The sequence below is a fragment of the Chiloscyllium plagiosum genome, chromosome 32, assembly GCF_004010195.1.
Source record: "Chiloscyllium plagiosum isolate BGI_BamShark_2017 chromosome 32, ASM401019v2, whole genome shotgun sequence".
Classification (NCBI taxonomy): Eukaryota; Metazoa; Chordata; class Chondrichthyes; order Orectolobiformes; family Hemiscylliidae; genus Chiloscyllium; species Chiloscyllium plagiosum.
In genome coordinates, this window is record NC_057741.1 from 30,334,870 (window position 1) to 30,351,829 (window position 16,960).

The 16,960-nt window shown below is 41.9% G+C and overlaps 1 protein-coding gene across 1 annotated transcript in view; it reads left to right on the forward strand.

Annotated features, from left to right (window-relative positions):
- sgms2a (sphingomyelin synthase 2a) overlaps positions 1-10,470 on the forward strand; it is a 73,056-nt gene extending 62,586 nt beyond the window's left edge. Inside the window, 3 exon segments of the mRNA XM_043673961.1 lie at positions 4,508-4,674; positions 10,176-10,384; positions 10,449-10,470. Coding sequence (XP_043529896.1) covers positions 4,508-4,674; positions 10,176-10,384; positions 10,449-10,470 — 398 coding nt within the window.
- The last annotated feature ends 6,490 nt before the right edge of the window (positions 10,471-16,960 follow it).

Sequence of the window (16,960 nt, forward strand, 5' to 3'; positions counted from 1 at the left end):
GAGGAGGTGGAGCGGATAGATGGGAAAGGTAATGGACAGGTCAAGAGGGTGGTGCCAAGGTGGAGGCTTTGGACTGGGATAGTGTAGTGGGAGACAAAATGGGGAAACTGGTGAGACATTGCAAGGTGAAATAATTATTTAGCTAAAGAGTGGTCAGAGCAAGACCGGATACAGGAAAGATTTACAAGGATCATCTCAGAAATGCCAATAACATTGTCAGGAAAGGATGGACAGTATGGGTCTCCAGCACAGTTTTAATTTCTTTTGCAATAGAAGCAAATTCAAGATGAGAAATACACTTTTTCACACAGCAATTCGAGTTGGGAATGCACTGCCTGGGAAGTGCAACTGAGGCATTCAAAAGGACATGGATGCTTATTTAAATGGAAACAAATGTGCAGGGTTAATGTAAAAAGGCAAGAAATTGGCATTGACAGCCAGTAAAAACAACAGCATGAGCTGAATAACCTCTTGCTGTGCAGTAGTAATTCTGTGATACTCTTTTGGGGAAAAGAAGATTTGGGGGTTGGGGAAAGGAGGTTTAAATCAAGGTTGTTAAAATTATGGAAGGTTTTGATAGCATGCTTATAGGTGAGAATGTTCCCGAAGAACATGGCTAGAGGTTTCAGATAGTCATCAGGAAATCCAATAGGGAATTTAGGAGAGAGTTGTATGCAAAGCATGATGAAAATGTGGAACAGTCTACCAAAGGGAGTGGTTGAAACAAATGCAATCAATGCATTTAATGGGATGCCACACATGCACAAGAGGAGGAAGGGAACAGAGGCTTACAATAATGGATTAAAAGGATAAATGGAAAAAAGCTCTTGCAGAGCATAAACATTGGTTGGGCTGAATGGTCTCTTTCTGCAATGTATAAGCTATGAAATCTTGTTACAAAGGGCTGACACAACGTCTGTAGATGTTATTCAGTCCACTTAATACAAAATTGACCATTCTGGCCTTAACTTTGCATCCATTATAAATTGTGTTCCAAGTTATAATGGAAACTGTACAGAGTTCATGCTGTAATTATAATAGTGGCACTGTTGACAGGAGAAAGTGAGGTCTGCAGATGCTGGAGATCAGAGCTGAAAATGTGTTGCTGGAAAAGCGCAGCAGGTCAGGCAGCATTCAGGGATTCCTGAAGAAGGGCTTATGCCCGAAACGTCGATTCTCCTGTTCCCTGGATGCTGCCTGACCTGTGCTTTTCCAACAATACATTTTCAGCACTGTTGACAGGAAGAGTATGCTGTATGATTTTTTAAACTCCAATTTATATAGCCATTACTCATTTCAACCATGCTTACAGAAGATATGATGGGAAAATATTGACACATGTGGATTTGACTTTAGCTCAACGTTATTTTTTTTTTGAGATATACAACACTGAAACAGACCCTTCATGCCAACCAGATCCTAAATTTAGTCCCATTTGACAGCACTTAAACCATAAGACATAGGAGCAGAAGTTATGCCATTTAGCCCATCAAATTTGCTGTGCCATTTAATCATGGCTGATACATTTCTCATCCCCATTTTCCCACCTTCTCCCCATGACCCTTGATCTCCTTAACAATCAAGAACCTATCTATCTCAGTCTTAAATACACTCTGACCTGGCCTCCTGGGGCAGTGAATTCCATAAGATTCACCACTCTCTGGCTGAGGAAGGTGGTTCTTATCCTCCATTTTACAAGGTTACTCTTAGGCTGTGCACTTGGGTCCCAGTCTCTCTTCCCAATGAAACATCTTCCCAACATCAACTCTGTCAGGCCATTCAGTATTATGTAAGTTTCAATTAGATTCCCCCCTCATCCTTCTGAACTCTGTCAAGTATAGACCCAGAGTCCTTAAATATTCCTCATATGTGAAGCTTTTCATTCCTGGAACCATTCTCGTGAACCTCTTCCTTTCACACTCAAGGGCCAGTACATCCATCCTGAGAGATGGGGCCCAAAACTGTGTACAGTATTCATGTGACCAGAGCCTTTTAGAGCCTCAGAAGTACATCCCTGCTTTTATATTCAAGTCCTCTTAAAAAATAAATGCCATCATTGCATTTGCCTTCCTTACTACTGACTCAACCTGCAAGTTTACTTGGCCCCTATCCCTCTAAACCCTTTCTATTCATTTTCATTATACCCATCCAGATGCCTTTTAAATGTTGCAATTGTATCAGCCTCCTCCACTTACTCACTCTGGCAGCTCATTCCATACCCGCACCACCCTCTGCGTGAAAACGTTGCCCCTTTGTCCCTTTTAAATCTTTACCGTCCCCTTAAACCAATGCCCTCCAGGGTTCTGGACTCCCAACCCAGGGAAATAATCTTTTTCTATTTATCCTATCCAAGCCCCTCATAATTTTGTAAACCTCTAGAAGGTCACCCCTCGGCCTCCGACGCTCCAGGGAAAAAAGCCCCTGCCTATTCAGCCTCTCCCTATAGCTCAAACTTGCCAACCCTGGCGACATCCTTGTAAATCTTTTCTGAACGCTTTCAGGTTTCACAACATCCTTCCTATAGCAGGGAGACAAGAATTGCACACACTATATTCCAAATGTACCCTAATCAATGTCCTGTACAATCGCAACATGACTTCCCAACTTGTACGCTCAATACTCTAACCAATAAAAGAAAGCATACAAACACCTTCATTGTCCAATCAACCTGTGACTCCACTTTCAAGGATCGTTGAACCTGCACTCCAAGGTCTTTGTTCAGCAACACTCCCCAGAACCTTATCTTTAAATGTACAAGTCCTGCCCTGATTTGTCTTCCCAAAATGCAACTCCTCACATTTATCTAAATCAAACTCCATCCAGCACACCTCGGCCCACTGGTCCATCTGATCAAGATGGGAAACTAGGGTAGTGATTGCTGGGCCCATTGCTCAGATGTTTGGATCACTGATAGTCACGGGTAAGGTGCCGGAGACCTCTAGGTTGGCTAATGTGATGCCACCCTTTAAGAAAAGGGATAAGGAAAACCTAGGGGACTGTAGACTAGTGAGCCTGACATCGGTGGTGGGCAAGTTGTTGGAGGGAATCCTGAGGGACTGGATTTACATAAATATGAATAGGCAAGTACTGATTAGGGATAGTCAACATGGCTTTTTGTGTGGGAAATATGTCTCACTAACTCAATTGATGTTTTTGAGGAAGTAGAGGATTGAGGGCAAAGCAGTAGACATGATCTATACAGATTTCAGTGAGGCATTGTTGGGGAAAAGTAAATCTTTTGCCAGATCATTTAAAACAAAATAGTCAGGAGTCGAGAACTTGAGCAATGAACTAGCTTTTAATCATGGCCATGGGGAACTACATCTTCGTTCAGAGAAGTTTGACACAATTCCAATGAGATACCGTGTGATATATGGTTTATCACAAGCACACTGCCCATTAACTACCCAACGTAGGGGCAGTCTACATACATTGTCCAGACCTACATTTCTTAATGTCTATAAAACTGAATGTTATCTTATACTGCAGGTTTAGCTAGGCAGAAACAGAAACCGATAAGGAGACAAAATGAACAATACATCATCTATGAAGCAGAACTGTGTCTAGGGGACCAGAGGAACGGAGACACTTTTCAGCTGCAAGGTCATGTTATCAAAACAAATTCCTCAGCTTTGGCTCTAACAGCACTTTGTTAGCAGTCTACATTTTACTGACAAGAAGGCTTCCAAACACATTTGCGTCAATTCTGGTCAAATTTCTTCCACAAGCATTCAACAAGGTTCCTCGTGGTAGACTAGTTAGCAAGGTTAGACCACATGGAATACAGGGAGAGCTATCCATTTAGTTACAGAACTGGCTTGAAGGTAGAAGATGGAGGGTAATGGTGGAGAGTTTCCTTTCAGATTGGTGGTCTGTGATCAGTGGTGTGCCACAAGGATCGGTGCTGGGTCCATTACTTTTCATCATTAATATAAATGATTTGGATGTGAACATAGGTGGTGTAGTTAGTAAGTTTGCGGATAATATCAAAATTGGAGGTGTAGCGAACAGTAAAGAAGATTACCTCAGAGTACAATGGGAGAAAATGGACAGAATAAAGTTGAACACTGGTTTTACATCCACACTAATATATTTTCTACCAATTAACCGTGGAGTAAAATCAGACCGCTGTAAAACCGGCTTTTTCATGATCTCCTTGGTTTCCTGAAAGGCAGATTAGCTTATAATTGTTTTGCATGACCTGAAAAGCCACTGCTGCAGATGAGAAGTTTGTACAGTATTACATTTTATTGCAATGAACACAGCATGCATTTGATTGATAAATACCTGTGTGAGTCATTTCATAAGGATACCATAGGGTATGTTTTGATCTTTGCTGGTCAGTAATTGGGCAGAGTGATGGTACCTGCTTTGCATCAACTGCTAAGTGACGATGGAATGGAAATCAGGTTGGTAAATGTACAGATGCAAAATCCACTAACCACTTAAGGTTGAAACTGTTGAACTTTACACCAGAATTTAATATCCTTGCGTTTATTTTCCACAGATTCGCCACGTCAGTTCTGGTGGTACCCTTGGGTCTGTTGGCTCCTCAGTGCAGGTGGCATTCTGTGTATCCTGATAGCCCATGAGCATTACAGTGTGGATGTTTTAGTGGCCTATTATGTTACAACAAGGCTTTTCTGGTGGTACCATACGATGGCCAATATTCCGGTAAGTTTTTCAATGCGCATGGAAAGAGAAATCCATCTTGAAGCCCAGCTATTTTACCACCATTTTAGGTAGAACGAGAAACAATTTTTCTCCCCCCCCCAAAATCACTTCCAAATTTAACTATTAACCAAGTAACCACTTTTCATATGAGACCATGCAATCTCATAAGAAGCAGGAGCTGGAGTAGGCTATTCAGCCTTCTCTTGTCATTCAATTAAAATTGCACCTGATTTTCTACTTCAAATCCACCATCCTGAACTATTTCCACATGGATTGGTTCTCTTAATGTCTAAAATAATGCAGACACAACTGCCCAGCATAGAGAATTTAACAGATTCACAAACTTCAATGACGTTCAATTTAAACTCTTAAAATTCCCATCTGTTGCTGAATTTGCCCCTCCCTATCTTGATGATCTGTTCCAGCTTTACATAGCCCATTTACATGGTGTTGGGGGTACTGCCAAATGGTTGAGTTTGGTGATGCACTCCTCCCTACGTTTGCTGTCAGTGATTGATGGAGACCAGACTCAGCATGCTTGCACCTGGAAACAGTGTTATCACCTCTCCTTCTAACACAAAACCTGCCTGTTTCAATTAAAATGGTACAGTTAAGAAGTTAGAGTATCAGATAGTTATTGTATGGCCTTGAGGTTTTCTGCCAGAGCTATTTCAAGATGTGACAATGGAAGTAAAATTTTTTGATCTAATGGGACACTGGTGATTTGACAATTTAAATGGAAATGTATTGCTTTACTCTTTATCTCACCTTTTGTTAAGTGGTCCTATGAGCACCAAGAGAGCAGTGCCAAGTAAGGCCTCAAGTGAGAGGCAGCAAAGACTGGGCAAGAAGGGGCAAACTGGGAGAACAAAGGGAAGGGGAAGACAGCAAGGGGCAGGTGAGGTCTGGGAGAGAATGAGGGCTTGGCGGGAGAAGCAATAATCGGTAGATGGGGCTGAGTGAGGTAGCTAACACTCAGGCAGTGGAGGACAGGATGGTGCAAGCATAAATTGGACCAATAACATCAAAGATGGGGAACATGTGCCTGCATCAATGGGTGCCTAACTGCTCGTGCTTGGCACAAGGAGTTATAATCCTCTGAAATAAAAGCCACCATTCAATTTGCCTTCCCTTTTACCTGCTTAACTTGGGGACTACTTGTTCATGAATCAAAAAGAGCTAGCATCCCTTTGTGCTGCAGTTTTCTGCAGTCTTTGTTTTTTATTTATTCATTTTGTGGGATGTGGGTGTCGCTGGCTAGATCAGCATTTTTATTGCCTGTTCCTTGAGAAGGTGGTGGTGAGCTGCCGCCTTGAACTGCTGCAGTCCACCTGCTCTGGGTTGTCCCACAATACCATTAGGGAGGGAATTCCAGTGACTGTGAAGGCATGGTGACATATGTCCAAGTCAGGATGGTGAGTAACTTGGAAATTGAAGGCGGTGGTGTTCCCATATATCTGCTTCCCTTATCCTTTAAGATGGAAGTGATTGTGGATTTGGAAGATACTGTCTGAGGATCTATGGTGAAATTCTGCGTGCATCTTGTAGATATTATGCACTGTTGTTACTGAGCGTCGGTGGTGGAGAGAGTGGATGCTTCTGGATGTTGTGCCAATCAAGCAGGCTGCTTTGTCCTGGATGGTGTCCATTTCTTGTGTTGTTGGGGCTGCATTCATTCAGGCAAGTGACGTGTGCCTTGTAGATGATGGACAGGCTTAGAGAAGTAAGGAGGTGAGCTACTCGTTGCAGTATTCCTAGCTTCTGACCTGCTCTTGTAGCCACTGTTTGTGGTGAGTCCAATTTGAGTTTCTGATCAATGATAACCCCCCGGATGTTGATATTGGGGATTCAGTGATGGTACCACCAAGGAGCAGTAGTTAGATTGTCTCTTATTCATGATGGTCATAGCCTGGCATTTGTGTTGTGCAAATGTTACTTATCAGTTGTCAGCCCAAGAATGATATTGTCCAAATCTTGTTTCATTTGAACATTGTTTCAATATCTGAGGAGTTGCGTGTGGTGCTGAACATTGTGCAATTATTGGTGAACATCCTCGCTTCTGACCTTTTTATGATGGAGGGAAAGTCATTGATAAAGCAGCTGAAGATAGTTGGGCCGAGGACGCTACCCTGAGGAACTCCTGCAGAGGTGTCCTGGAAACTGAGATGGTTGACCTCCAACAACCACGATTATCTTCCTGTGTGTCAGGTATGATTCCAACCAGTCACATGATACCCATTGATTTCAGTTTTACGAGGGTTCTTGATGCACATTCTTGATGCAGCCTTGATGTCGAGGGCTGTCACACTCGCCTCACCTCTGGAATTCAGCTCTTTTGTCCATATTTGAACCAAGGCTATAATGTGGTCAGGAGCTGAGTGGCCCTGTGGAATCAAAACTGGGTGTCGTTGAGTAGGTGCTGCTTGATAGTACTATTGATGACACCTTCCATCGTTTTACTGATGATCGAGAGTAGACTGGGGTAGTAATTGGCTGGGTTGGATTTGTCCTGCGTTTTATCTGCAGGATGTACTTGGGGGCAATTTTCCACATTGTCAGGTAAATACCAGTGTTCTAACTTTACTGGAACAGCTTGGTTAGAGGAGTGGCAAGTTCTGGAGCACAAATCTTCAGTATTATTGCCAGAATGCTGGCCGGGCCCATAATCTTTGCGGCATCCAGTATCTGCAACTGTTCCTTGATATCTTGTGGGCTAAATCGAATTGACTGAAGACTGTTATCTGTAATGCTGGTGACCACTGGAAGAGGCCTCGATGGATCATTCACTCAGCATTTCTGGCTGAAGATTGCTATGAAAGCTTCTGGCTTATGTTTTGTATTGATGTGCTGGACTCTTGCATCATTGAAGATGGGAATATTTGTGGAGCCTCTTGCTCCAGTGATTTGTTGAATCATCCACCATTCATGACTGGATGTGGCAGGACTGCAGAGCTTAGATTTGATCTGTTAGTTGTGGGATTGTTTAGCTCTATCACTTGCTGCTTATGCTGGTTGGTATGCAAGTAGTCCTGTTTGGTGGCTTCATCAGGTTGACACATCTGCAGGTATTCCTGGTGCTATTCTTGGCATGCCCTCCTGGACTCTCCATTGAACCAGGCTTGATGGTAATGGTTGAGTGGGGGGTATGCCAGGCCATGAGATTGCAGATTGTGCTGGATATGATCCTGTTGCTGTTGAAGGCCCACCGTGCTTCATGGATGCCTAGTCTTGAGTTGCTAGATCTGTTCGAAGTCTGTTCCATTTAGCACGGTGATATTTCCACACAACATGATGGACATTATTCTTGATGTGAAGTCAGTACTTTGTCTCCACAAAGACTGTGCAGTGGTCACTTTAATCAGTACTGTCATGGACAGATGCATCTGCAGCTGGCAGATTGGTGAGGATGAGGTCAAGTATGCTTTTTCCTTTTGGTTCCCTCACCACCTGCCCCAGACCCAGTCTAGTAGCCTTTCCTTTAGGATCTGACCAGTTTGAACAGTAGTACTGCTGCTAAGCCACTCTTGGACATTGAAATCCTGCACCCAGTGTACATTTTGTGCCCAGCCCATCCTCTATGCTCCCTCTTAGTGTTCAACATGGAGGATTACCGATTCATCTGCTGAGGGAGAGAAATATGTGATAATCACAGGTTTCCTTTCCTGTGTTCATCCTGAAGCCTCAAGACTTCATGGAATCAATGTTGAGGACTCCCAGAGCAACTTAATGCCACTGTACTGCCACCTCTGCCCTGCTGGTGGGACAGGACATATTCAGGAATGGTGATGGTGGTGTCTTGGACATTGTAAGTTATAATTCTACGAGTATGACTGTCAGGCTGTTGCTTAATAAGTCTGTGAGACAGCTCTCCAATTTTAGCACTAACCCCCAGATGTTAGTGATGAGGACCCTGCAGGGTTGATGGGGCTGTTTCTGCCATTGTTTTTTCCAGTGCCTAGGTCGATTCCAGATAATCAGTCTGGTTTCATTTCTTTGAGACTTTATAGCGACTGATACAACTGAATAGCTTTCAGAGGGTAACTGAGAGTCAACCACATTTGCTGTGGGTCTGGAGTTGCAGGTAGACCCGAACAGGTGGTGATGGCAGATTTCCTTCCTTGAAGGATATTAGTGCACCATATGGGTTTTTCTGACAGTGATTTCGTGATGATCAGTAGATCCTTAATTCCAGATTTTCTTTTTATTGGATTCAAATTCCACCATCTACTGTGTCAGGATTCAAACCCGGATCCCGAGAACATTACCAAGTTTTTGGATTAATAGTGTAGCGATAATACCCCTAGGGCATCACCTACCCTAGTCTTTCTCCATTTAAATAATATTTGGGTCCTCTATTCATCCTGCTAAAGTGCAAAACCTCAAATTTTCCCATATTATTCTGTCTGCCAAGTTTTTGACAACTTACTTAACTTGCCTATATCCTTCTGTAAGCTGTGTGTCATCGTCACTACTTGCTTTCCCACTTTTTTTATCGTCCACAAACTTGGCAATAGCACAATCACTTCCTTCATTCAAGTCATAAATATGTATTATAATTAATTGTGGCCCCAGCACTGAGCCCCGTGGCACTCCACTAGTTAGAGGCTGCCCCCTTATCCTTACTCTCTGGAGGTCTCCTATGACTTGGCCAATTCTCTATCCATACTAATGTACTACCCCTAACACCATGGGTTCTTTATTATTTAACCAAATGTACTGGACCTTTATTGAACATCTTATAGACATCCATATATATTACATCTACTTGTTTATCTTTAATGATCCTATTTGTAACCTCCCCAAGGAATTCTAATAAATTTTCCAGGCATGACTTCTCCTTTCTGAAGATTGACAACATTAGAAAATCCCCTTGGAATGTTTTATTAGATGAAGGAATTTTAACCACATCCCCAAGTGAAAGTTTTTATGTTTGGATCAATTTATAAATTATAAATAGACCATAAGATAGGCCAGTAGCGCTTAAACCAGGAATAATTTATTCCACATCTTTATAATTACACAGACAAATTTAGACTGATCCAAAGCTCCCAACTCTGGGTCAGCTGGTTCAGTCTATTAAAGGGACAGCACGCACCTGAACTGCCTACATAACAATAATAGCTTTTCATCCTGTTTCTAAATGTCTGACCTTAATTCTAGACTTTCCAGCCAGGGAGAATACATTCTCCATATCCATCCACTCAAAACCTTTAAGAATTTTATACATTTCCATGTGATCAACTGTTTACCTATATTCTTAAAATGTCAGCAGGTATTTATTTGTGAGCAACAATGATGTGTGATCAACCATGTGTTATGTTGGGGACATTGTGTCTTTAGATTTAGCTGTACAGAGTACTGATGTTTGGCAAAGTAACCTGGATTTTTGGGTAGTTTTCCATTAGGTTTCCAAGTCTCTGCATCATTGTATTTTTTTCCTGTTTGAGTGAGTAAATGTACGGTGTAAGATTTTTTGATATAAATTCTCGTTTTCTCAACAGACGTTGAAAACCCCCTCACAGACCAATCAATTTTCTCAGGCCTGGTGGTTCCAGGTTTTCCTTTTCTTTGAGAAGAACGTGCATACTTCAGTTCCCTGTTCCTATGTGTGGCCACTTGCTTGGTTTCCAAACTGTCTGAAGTCATCTTGTTGGAGGTATTCTCGGGCTCAAAAGATGTGAGAAGATGGCATGAGTCCCAGTGATCCTCAGTCTTTTCCTGCACAGCACCCGATCAAAAGGAATATATATATATATCTATATCTATCTTTTGAGGTTTACATTCACTTCCATCTAGTAAACAAACAAATTGAGCACTTTCCAGATGTCAACTTGAACATAAGCCTAAAGAATCTAGAACAGTGGGGAACCAATGATTTGCAGGCCCAGGTAATTGTTTTTATTAACTACATTTTAAATGCAAATCTGGCTATAGTGCAATTCTGTGACATTCCTGAAGTGTCAGTTAAATCATGAGTGAAGACTGCAGATTAAGTCTCACTTGTGATCTACCTAATAAGGATATACAGTCAGATTCTCTGGAAGAGTAGTTCTGCCATGTTTGAACGTTTCAACTGAAGGAAGGAGTGGAAGTATTGAAATACCAGAGAACTAACAACATGGCTGAGTATATTCTAAGAAGTCTATGCAATATATTATTTTTGCACATTCTTTCATGTATAACTACAACTGTGAATTTGGAATTTCTAAAACCAGGATTCTGGGATGGGAGCATGTAGCACAAGCCAAAAGAAATTAACCAAAAAGGTGTTCATGGGGTCCCATTCTGGGCACACCATTGTATATTTGTTTCATGATGAAAATCATTTGTCTAGAATTAAATAGCTTTACTACATGGAAATGTAAAACTCCTGCATCCCTTCTGCATAATCCCCTTCCCCCCAACCCCCTGAAGGTTGTGTGCAAGTGCACAGAAGATGTGAAGCTGAGGTCTCCTGTTTAGACTGTGGATGTGTTCAATGATCTCAGCAATTGAGAGACCCCACACTTGGCATCAATGCTGCTGAGCTACGAGGAGGTCAGCATTCCTACCCCTGACAGCTATGTAGAGATTCCTGGTATTTGACTGTGTGCTGATGAATAATACTGGGTAAAACCAACACCAAGATGGTTTTCCACCACTCACTCACTGCGCATTCATGTGGAAAGTAGGCATGTTAACTAGAAAGTTATCACGAGAATGAACTTCCAAACTAGTGCTCAGCAATAAAACCCGAGATTGTGGGTACAAAACAGATGAAAGGGGAAAGGGCGGGAGGATTCAAAGTGCAATATGGGATAGTTTAAAATTCACTTCTTTAATTTTTTTTGGCAATGATTTAAAGCTGTATTCTTATGGATCAATGTTTTGATGGCAAGGTCCAACAATACTCAACCCACGAGGTAAATTGTGACAGCAGTTGTGGAATTTATTATTTAATGTCCATAAAGACTCCTGTTAACTTACTTTAAATGTTTATATCTGCAATAGTTTTGTTTTCCTGTCACCAGTCATAAAAGTTTAGTTTTGTTTACTAAAATGTAAGTTGCTAGAATTTGTTTTTACCCAAAACACTGGACAGTGTGAAGTGTATTTATGTATGCCATCTCCAATAACACTGAACCCATACAGATGACACATTCTAAAGATGAATATTAGGCATGCGCTGCATCAGTGTAGCACCTATTTTATTTTGAAGCAGCTTGCTACAAAATGTTATGGTGTAGTCATTCGTGAAGGAACAATTTATATATCCTAGGCCTTACCATATAAAATCTTAGTCATAATTACATAAAAAACCTACATACAGCATAGAACAACAAGTTTCCTGTTGATTTCATGAAAAGTAATGACATTATATCTTTTTGCATGAGGTGTTGAATGGGTTTGGTGCCTGATACTGGAGTGAGAGTAACTGGTTTTAGGGGAATGCATTTGGGTCTCTGCCCAACCTTTTGGATACTGCATACAGCCCGTTTGCCTCTTTGCATAAAGAATAGGATAATATTAAAACTGCACATAAAAGTGAAACTAGAATTGCACTTACACATATACACTGTTACAGCATAGAAGTGGATGAGCCCCCTCCATGTCTATCTCTTGCTCTCCCTTGAAAGCTGCACAGACACACCACCAGTACCCTGTTGCGAGGATCTGGCCTTGGAGTTATTTGAAAAATGGTTGATGGTGACCTTTCCAATCCTGCCTGCCAGTTTTTCTGGTGACTTCCTGCATGGAAATTGTACATGTAGGACCTTCTCGAAGCTTGGCATCTGTGGGGCTATGTTGTCTGAGAGTTGCTCAGTATTAGAAAAAGGAGATAGCTGTAAGCTCAGGTCTACTACATCTTGGTCAACTTTTTTTTTGAACCTCTGATCAGCAGTAGTTTGAAAATTGACATTTTATATAGGATATCCTTTCGTGTGCAATTTGGCTGTAATGGAGTCAGAAGAGAGTCCACTGGCTGGTTCTCTACTCCTGTTACTCCTGTAATGTAAAACAAATGCTCTATAGATGCTGCTAGGCTATGATTAATCCTGTGCCCCATTCCTACTCGGCACAGGTTTAAAAGACAGAGACACAGCAGTATGAGCCTACTCCCTTTTAGAACATTTAACTTGATGAAGCTATTGAGTCAAATATATTTTCCATTCCAAGGAGTGCAGGTAATTATTTGAATTTTAAGGCTTGATTTGAGTCCCTTGAAGGTTGCACCTTGCCATCATCCCTACCTACAAACAGAAAATGTTTCCAAATCAAATCTTGAAGAAAATTTCAAGACTTTACTACGGGATACAATAATTTGTATTTTTACTATTCAAAAATGCTGATTTCATATTTTAGACAATTACTTTTAATAATCTTGTACCTTGTATTTATCTCTAATTTGTGAATGTTATACACTTGTTTCTATAATCATGGTTTGTCATACAAAATGTAATTGTGTACAATTAAAATAAAATATTTGATTGTTAAAAACTTGCTGGATTGTATGGACTGCATTTAATGAAACAGAATTCTGACAAATTTAAGCTTTAGTGGCTTCAGTCTTCTCCATACCTCACTCAAATTCTTTGTCTCTTACTTGACTTTGGTTGCTGGTCAATCTCTAATGTGAATAGACATAGTGGTTTAACTTGTTTACTTTCTCCCACCATCCCCACTCTGTCTCATCTATCACTTCAGACAATGGCAGTTGTGCCAAGACCTTCCCCACACCTCCACTTCTCGCCTTTAAACAACCACCAAACCTCAAACAGATCATTTGTTCATCGCAAACTACCTGGCTTTCAGGACAGTATCATACAACCTTTGTCGTGGTAGATGCTGCAAGACATGTCACAATGTCAACACGGATACCATCATTGCACATGGGGACACCTCCCACCATGTATGTCGCAGGTACTCGTGCGACTCAGCCAACGTCTATCTCATTCACTGCAGGCAAGGATGCCCTGAGGCATGGTGTATTGGTGAGACCAAACAGCTGCTACAGCAATAGATGGAATGGATACCACACAACAATCAGCTGCCAGGAGTATTCCCTCCCAGTTGGAGAACACTTCAGCCTTCCAGGACATTTTGACCTTCAGGGTCCTTCAGGGCAGGCAACAAAGTGGCTGAGCAGAGGCTGATAGCCAAGTTCGGTACCCATGGGGATGGCCTCAACTGGGATTTGGGGTTCATATCAGACTACAGGTGACCCCATTGCACTATACACACGCAAAGACAGATGTGCATACACACACAGACTCTTGCAGACCCTCTCTCCTGTGCTCATACACCCTCTCACTGGCTTATACCCCTTTTACACTCAGTCACTCTCTTAGCCACTCAACCACCATCTCCTCCCCCCCCCCCCCCCCCCAATCCACATAAATTTGTACTTGCAGTATTACCTTTTACTTTGCTCAAAAACTGCATGAATCCATGTAAGAATCTGTAAGTCAGTTTTTTTTTTAAGATTAGAATCAGTCTGACCATTGTGGCACAGACAGCCTTAGACAGGGCAGCTCACACCTTCAAGGAGAAAGTGAGGTCTGCAGATGCTGGAGATCAAAGTTGAAACTTTATTGCTGGAACAGCACAGCAGGTCAGGCAGCATCCAGGGAACAGGAGATTCGACGTTTCGGGCACAGGCCCTTCTTCAGGAATGAGCAGAGAGTGTTCAGCAGGAGAAGATAAAAGGTAGGGAGGAGGGGCGTTGGAAATTTGATAGGTGGAAAAAGGTCAAGGTGAGGGTGATAGGTCGGAGTAGGATGGAGGTGGAGAGGTCACACCTTCAATACGTTATCTGGGCTGTCATGGCACCAATTGTTAAAGTTCACTTGAGAATGTAACTTTTAAAAAATGTTTTGCAATTAACATATCAAAAAACTGAAACCAACCTGGTCATTCTAAAGAATGAGAGACTTAACAAATAATCCAGGTCTTTTTCAATATATAAGTTCAGTTGCATCACGCTGTGGACTTTTGCTTTAGATTCTGTGTCTTGTGATCTTATGCTCCATGGCCACCTGATGAAGGAGCAACATTCCAAAGGCTAGTGCTTCCAAATAAACCTGTTGGACTATAACCTGGTGTTGTGTGATTTTTAACTTTGTCCACCCCAGTCCCACACCGGCATCTCCAAATCATATTTTCCTTGAGGCTGCATCACAGCCAAGATCAGACACCCACATTCCTCTTTCCAGTGTGCTGAAAGGATCTCTTCTATGGTTTAACAGTGGAGTAGAGAGTTAATTTCTGATGGAATATTCATCAGTGTTTGTGGGCTATTTATTTTGATCATGTATGAAGACTGAGCATTATCTTTAAGCTTCTAATCAAGCTACATCAGTAAAATTTGTTTGACTGAAAGTATGTTTTCACCCTATAGGTACATCTTATTTAATTAAATCCAAACATTTTAAGCATTAGTTGAAAACAGCAAGGTAGAAAGTACTCCACCCTGGCCCCTGCTGCCTCCCAGTATCTGAGAAGGTGCTGCTCCACTACTATAATTAGGTGGAAAGAAAGAAAAAAAAAGGGAAAAAAAAGAGGTGCTGCTCTAGTTTAATGAGCTGACCAGCCCAAAATATCCATTGGCTTTCTTCTCCTAGGACCATCTGACCTAATGGGGCTTTAGCTTGTCTGATTTCACAGGACTTAGTAGGTCAAAAAGTCCTGAATGGGCAGAATATCTCTCCAGATTCTATTAAGTAACACTTGGCCAGCAGAGTGGCTGAAGTTCTGTGAACCTTAAGGGCTCTGGAGAAAAAAGAATTTGAAGGTTTAACCCAGGTTTGATTTTCCATTAAAAGCAAAATATTGGAGGTGCTGAAAATTTGAAATTAGAATAGAAAATTCCAGTGTAACTCAGCAGGATTAGTCATAAGGGATTTGACCTGAACTCTGCTTCTTTGGACAGATGCTGCTAGACCTGCTGAGTTGCTGTTCTGATTTTCCATTGTTTGATCTTGGAGTGACAGTAGCATTGCTTACTGACTTACCCTTTCTAGTCACAAGAGGAAAGTCAACACAAGTACTTTTTGTGGTGTGGGCCAAGATAGGAGAAGGCCTTTCAGTCTCTAAGTTTGTTGTTCCATTCAGTTAGAGGGCTGATATATACCTTAACTCCATCTGTTCATCTTAGATCCCTAATCTTTAGCACCCTTTTAGATTAGATTAGATTAGATTACTTAGTGTGGAAACAGGCCCTTCGGCCCAACAAGTCCACACCGCACCCCCGAAGCACAACCCATCCATATCCCTACATTTTACCCCTTACCTAACACTACGGGCAATTTAGCATAGCCAATTCACCTGACCTGCACATTTTTGGACTGTGGGAGGAAACCGGAGCACCCGGAGGAAACCCACACAGACACGGGGAGAACGTGCAAACTCCACACAGTCAGTCGCCTGAGGCGGGAATTGAACCCGGGTCTCTGGCGCTGTGAGGCAGCAGTGCTAACCACTATGCCACCGTGCCGCCCTTCTGGAACAAAATCCTACATTCAGTTCAGGCATTTGCATTTTCACCAGTTTTCAGGATGCAAATGTAATCCAGAAACAAACATGTAGTACATGGCACCTTTCAGTTCACAGACTGTTGCAAGATATTCCAGTATCAGTTAATTAGTCCTGCAGTTAATGTTGTTTTATACTCCATTGCAGTGGTGGATTGGCAAACTGTAAGAGCGGTGGGAGGCTGGGTTATTAAATATATTCAAGGTTGAGTTAGATTCTTGTGATTTATTTACTCCATGGGAAATGAGCATCACTGGGTGGCCAGCATTTATTGCCTGTCCATAGTGCCATTGAGAAGGTGGTGGTGAGCTGCCTTCTTGAGTCATGTGCTATAGGTGGACCCACAAAACCTTCAGGAGTGGTATTCCAGAATTTTAATCCATTGACACTGAAATAATGGCAATTATATTTCCAAATCAGGATGGTGAGTGGCTTGGATAGTAACTTGCAAGGTTTGGTGTTTCCATCTATCTGCTGCCCTTGACCTTCCAGATGGAAGTGGTCATGGATTTGGAAGTTGCCACCTAAAAATCTTTGAATTTCTGACTATATCTTGTGGAAGGTACCTACTGCTGTTACTGAGTGTTAGTGGACTAAGTGGATATTTGTGGATGTGCCAATCAGGTGGGCTGCTTTATCCTGAATAGTGTCAAACTTCTGGACTGTTGTTGGAGCTGCACCCATCCAGGTAAGCAGGTAAGATGCCATCACCCTCCTAATTTGTGCCTTGTAGATGGTGAACAGGTATGAGAGAGTCAGGAAGTGAGTTACTCAC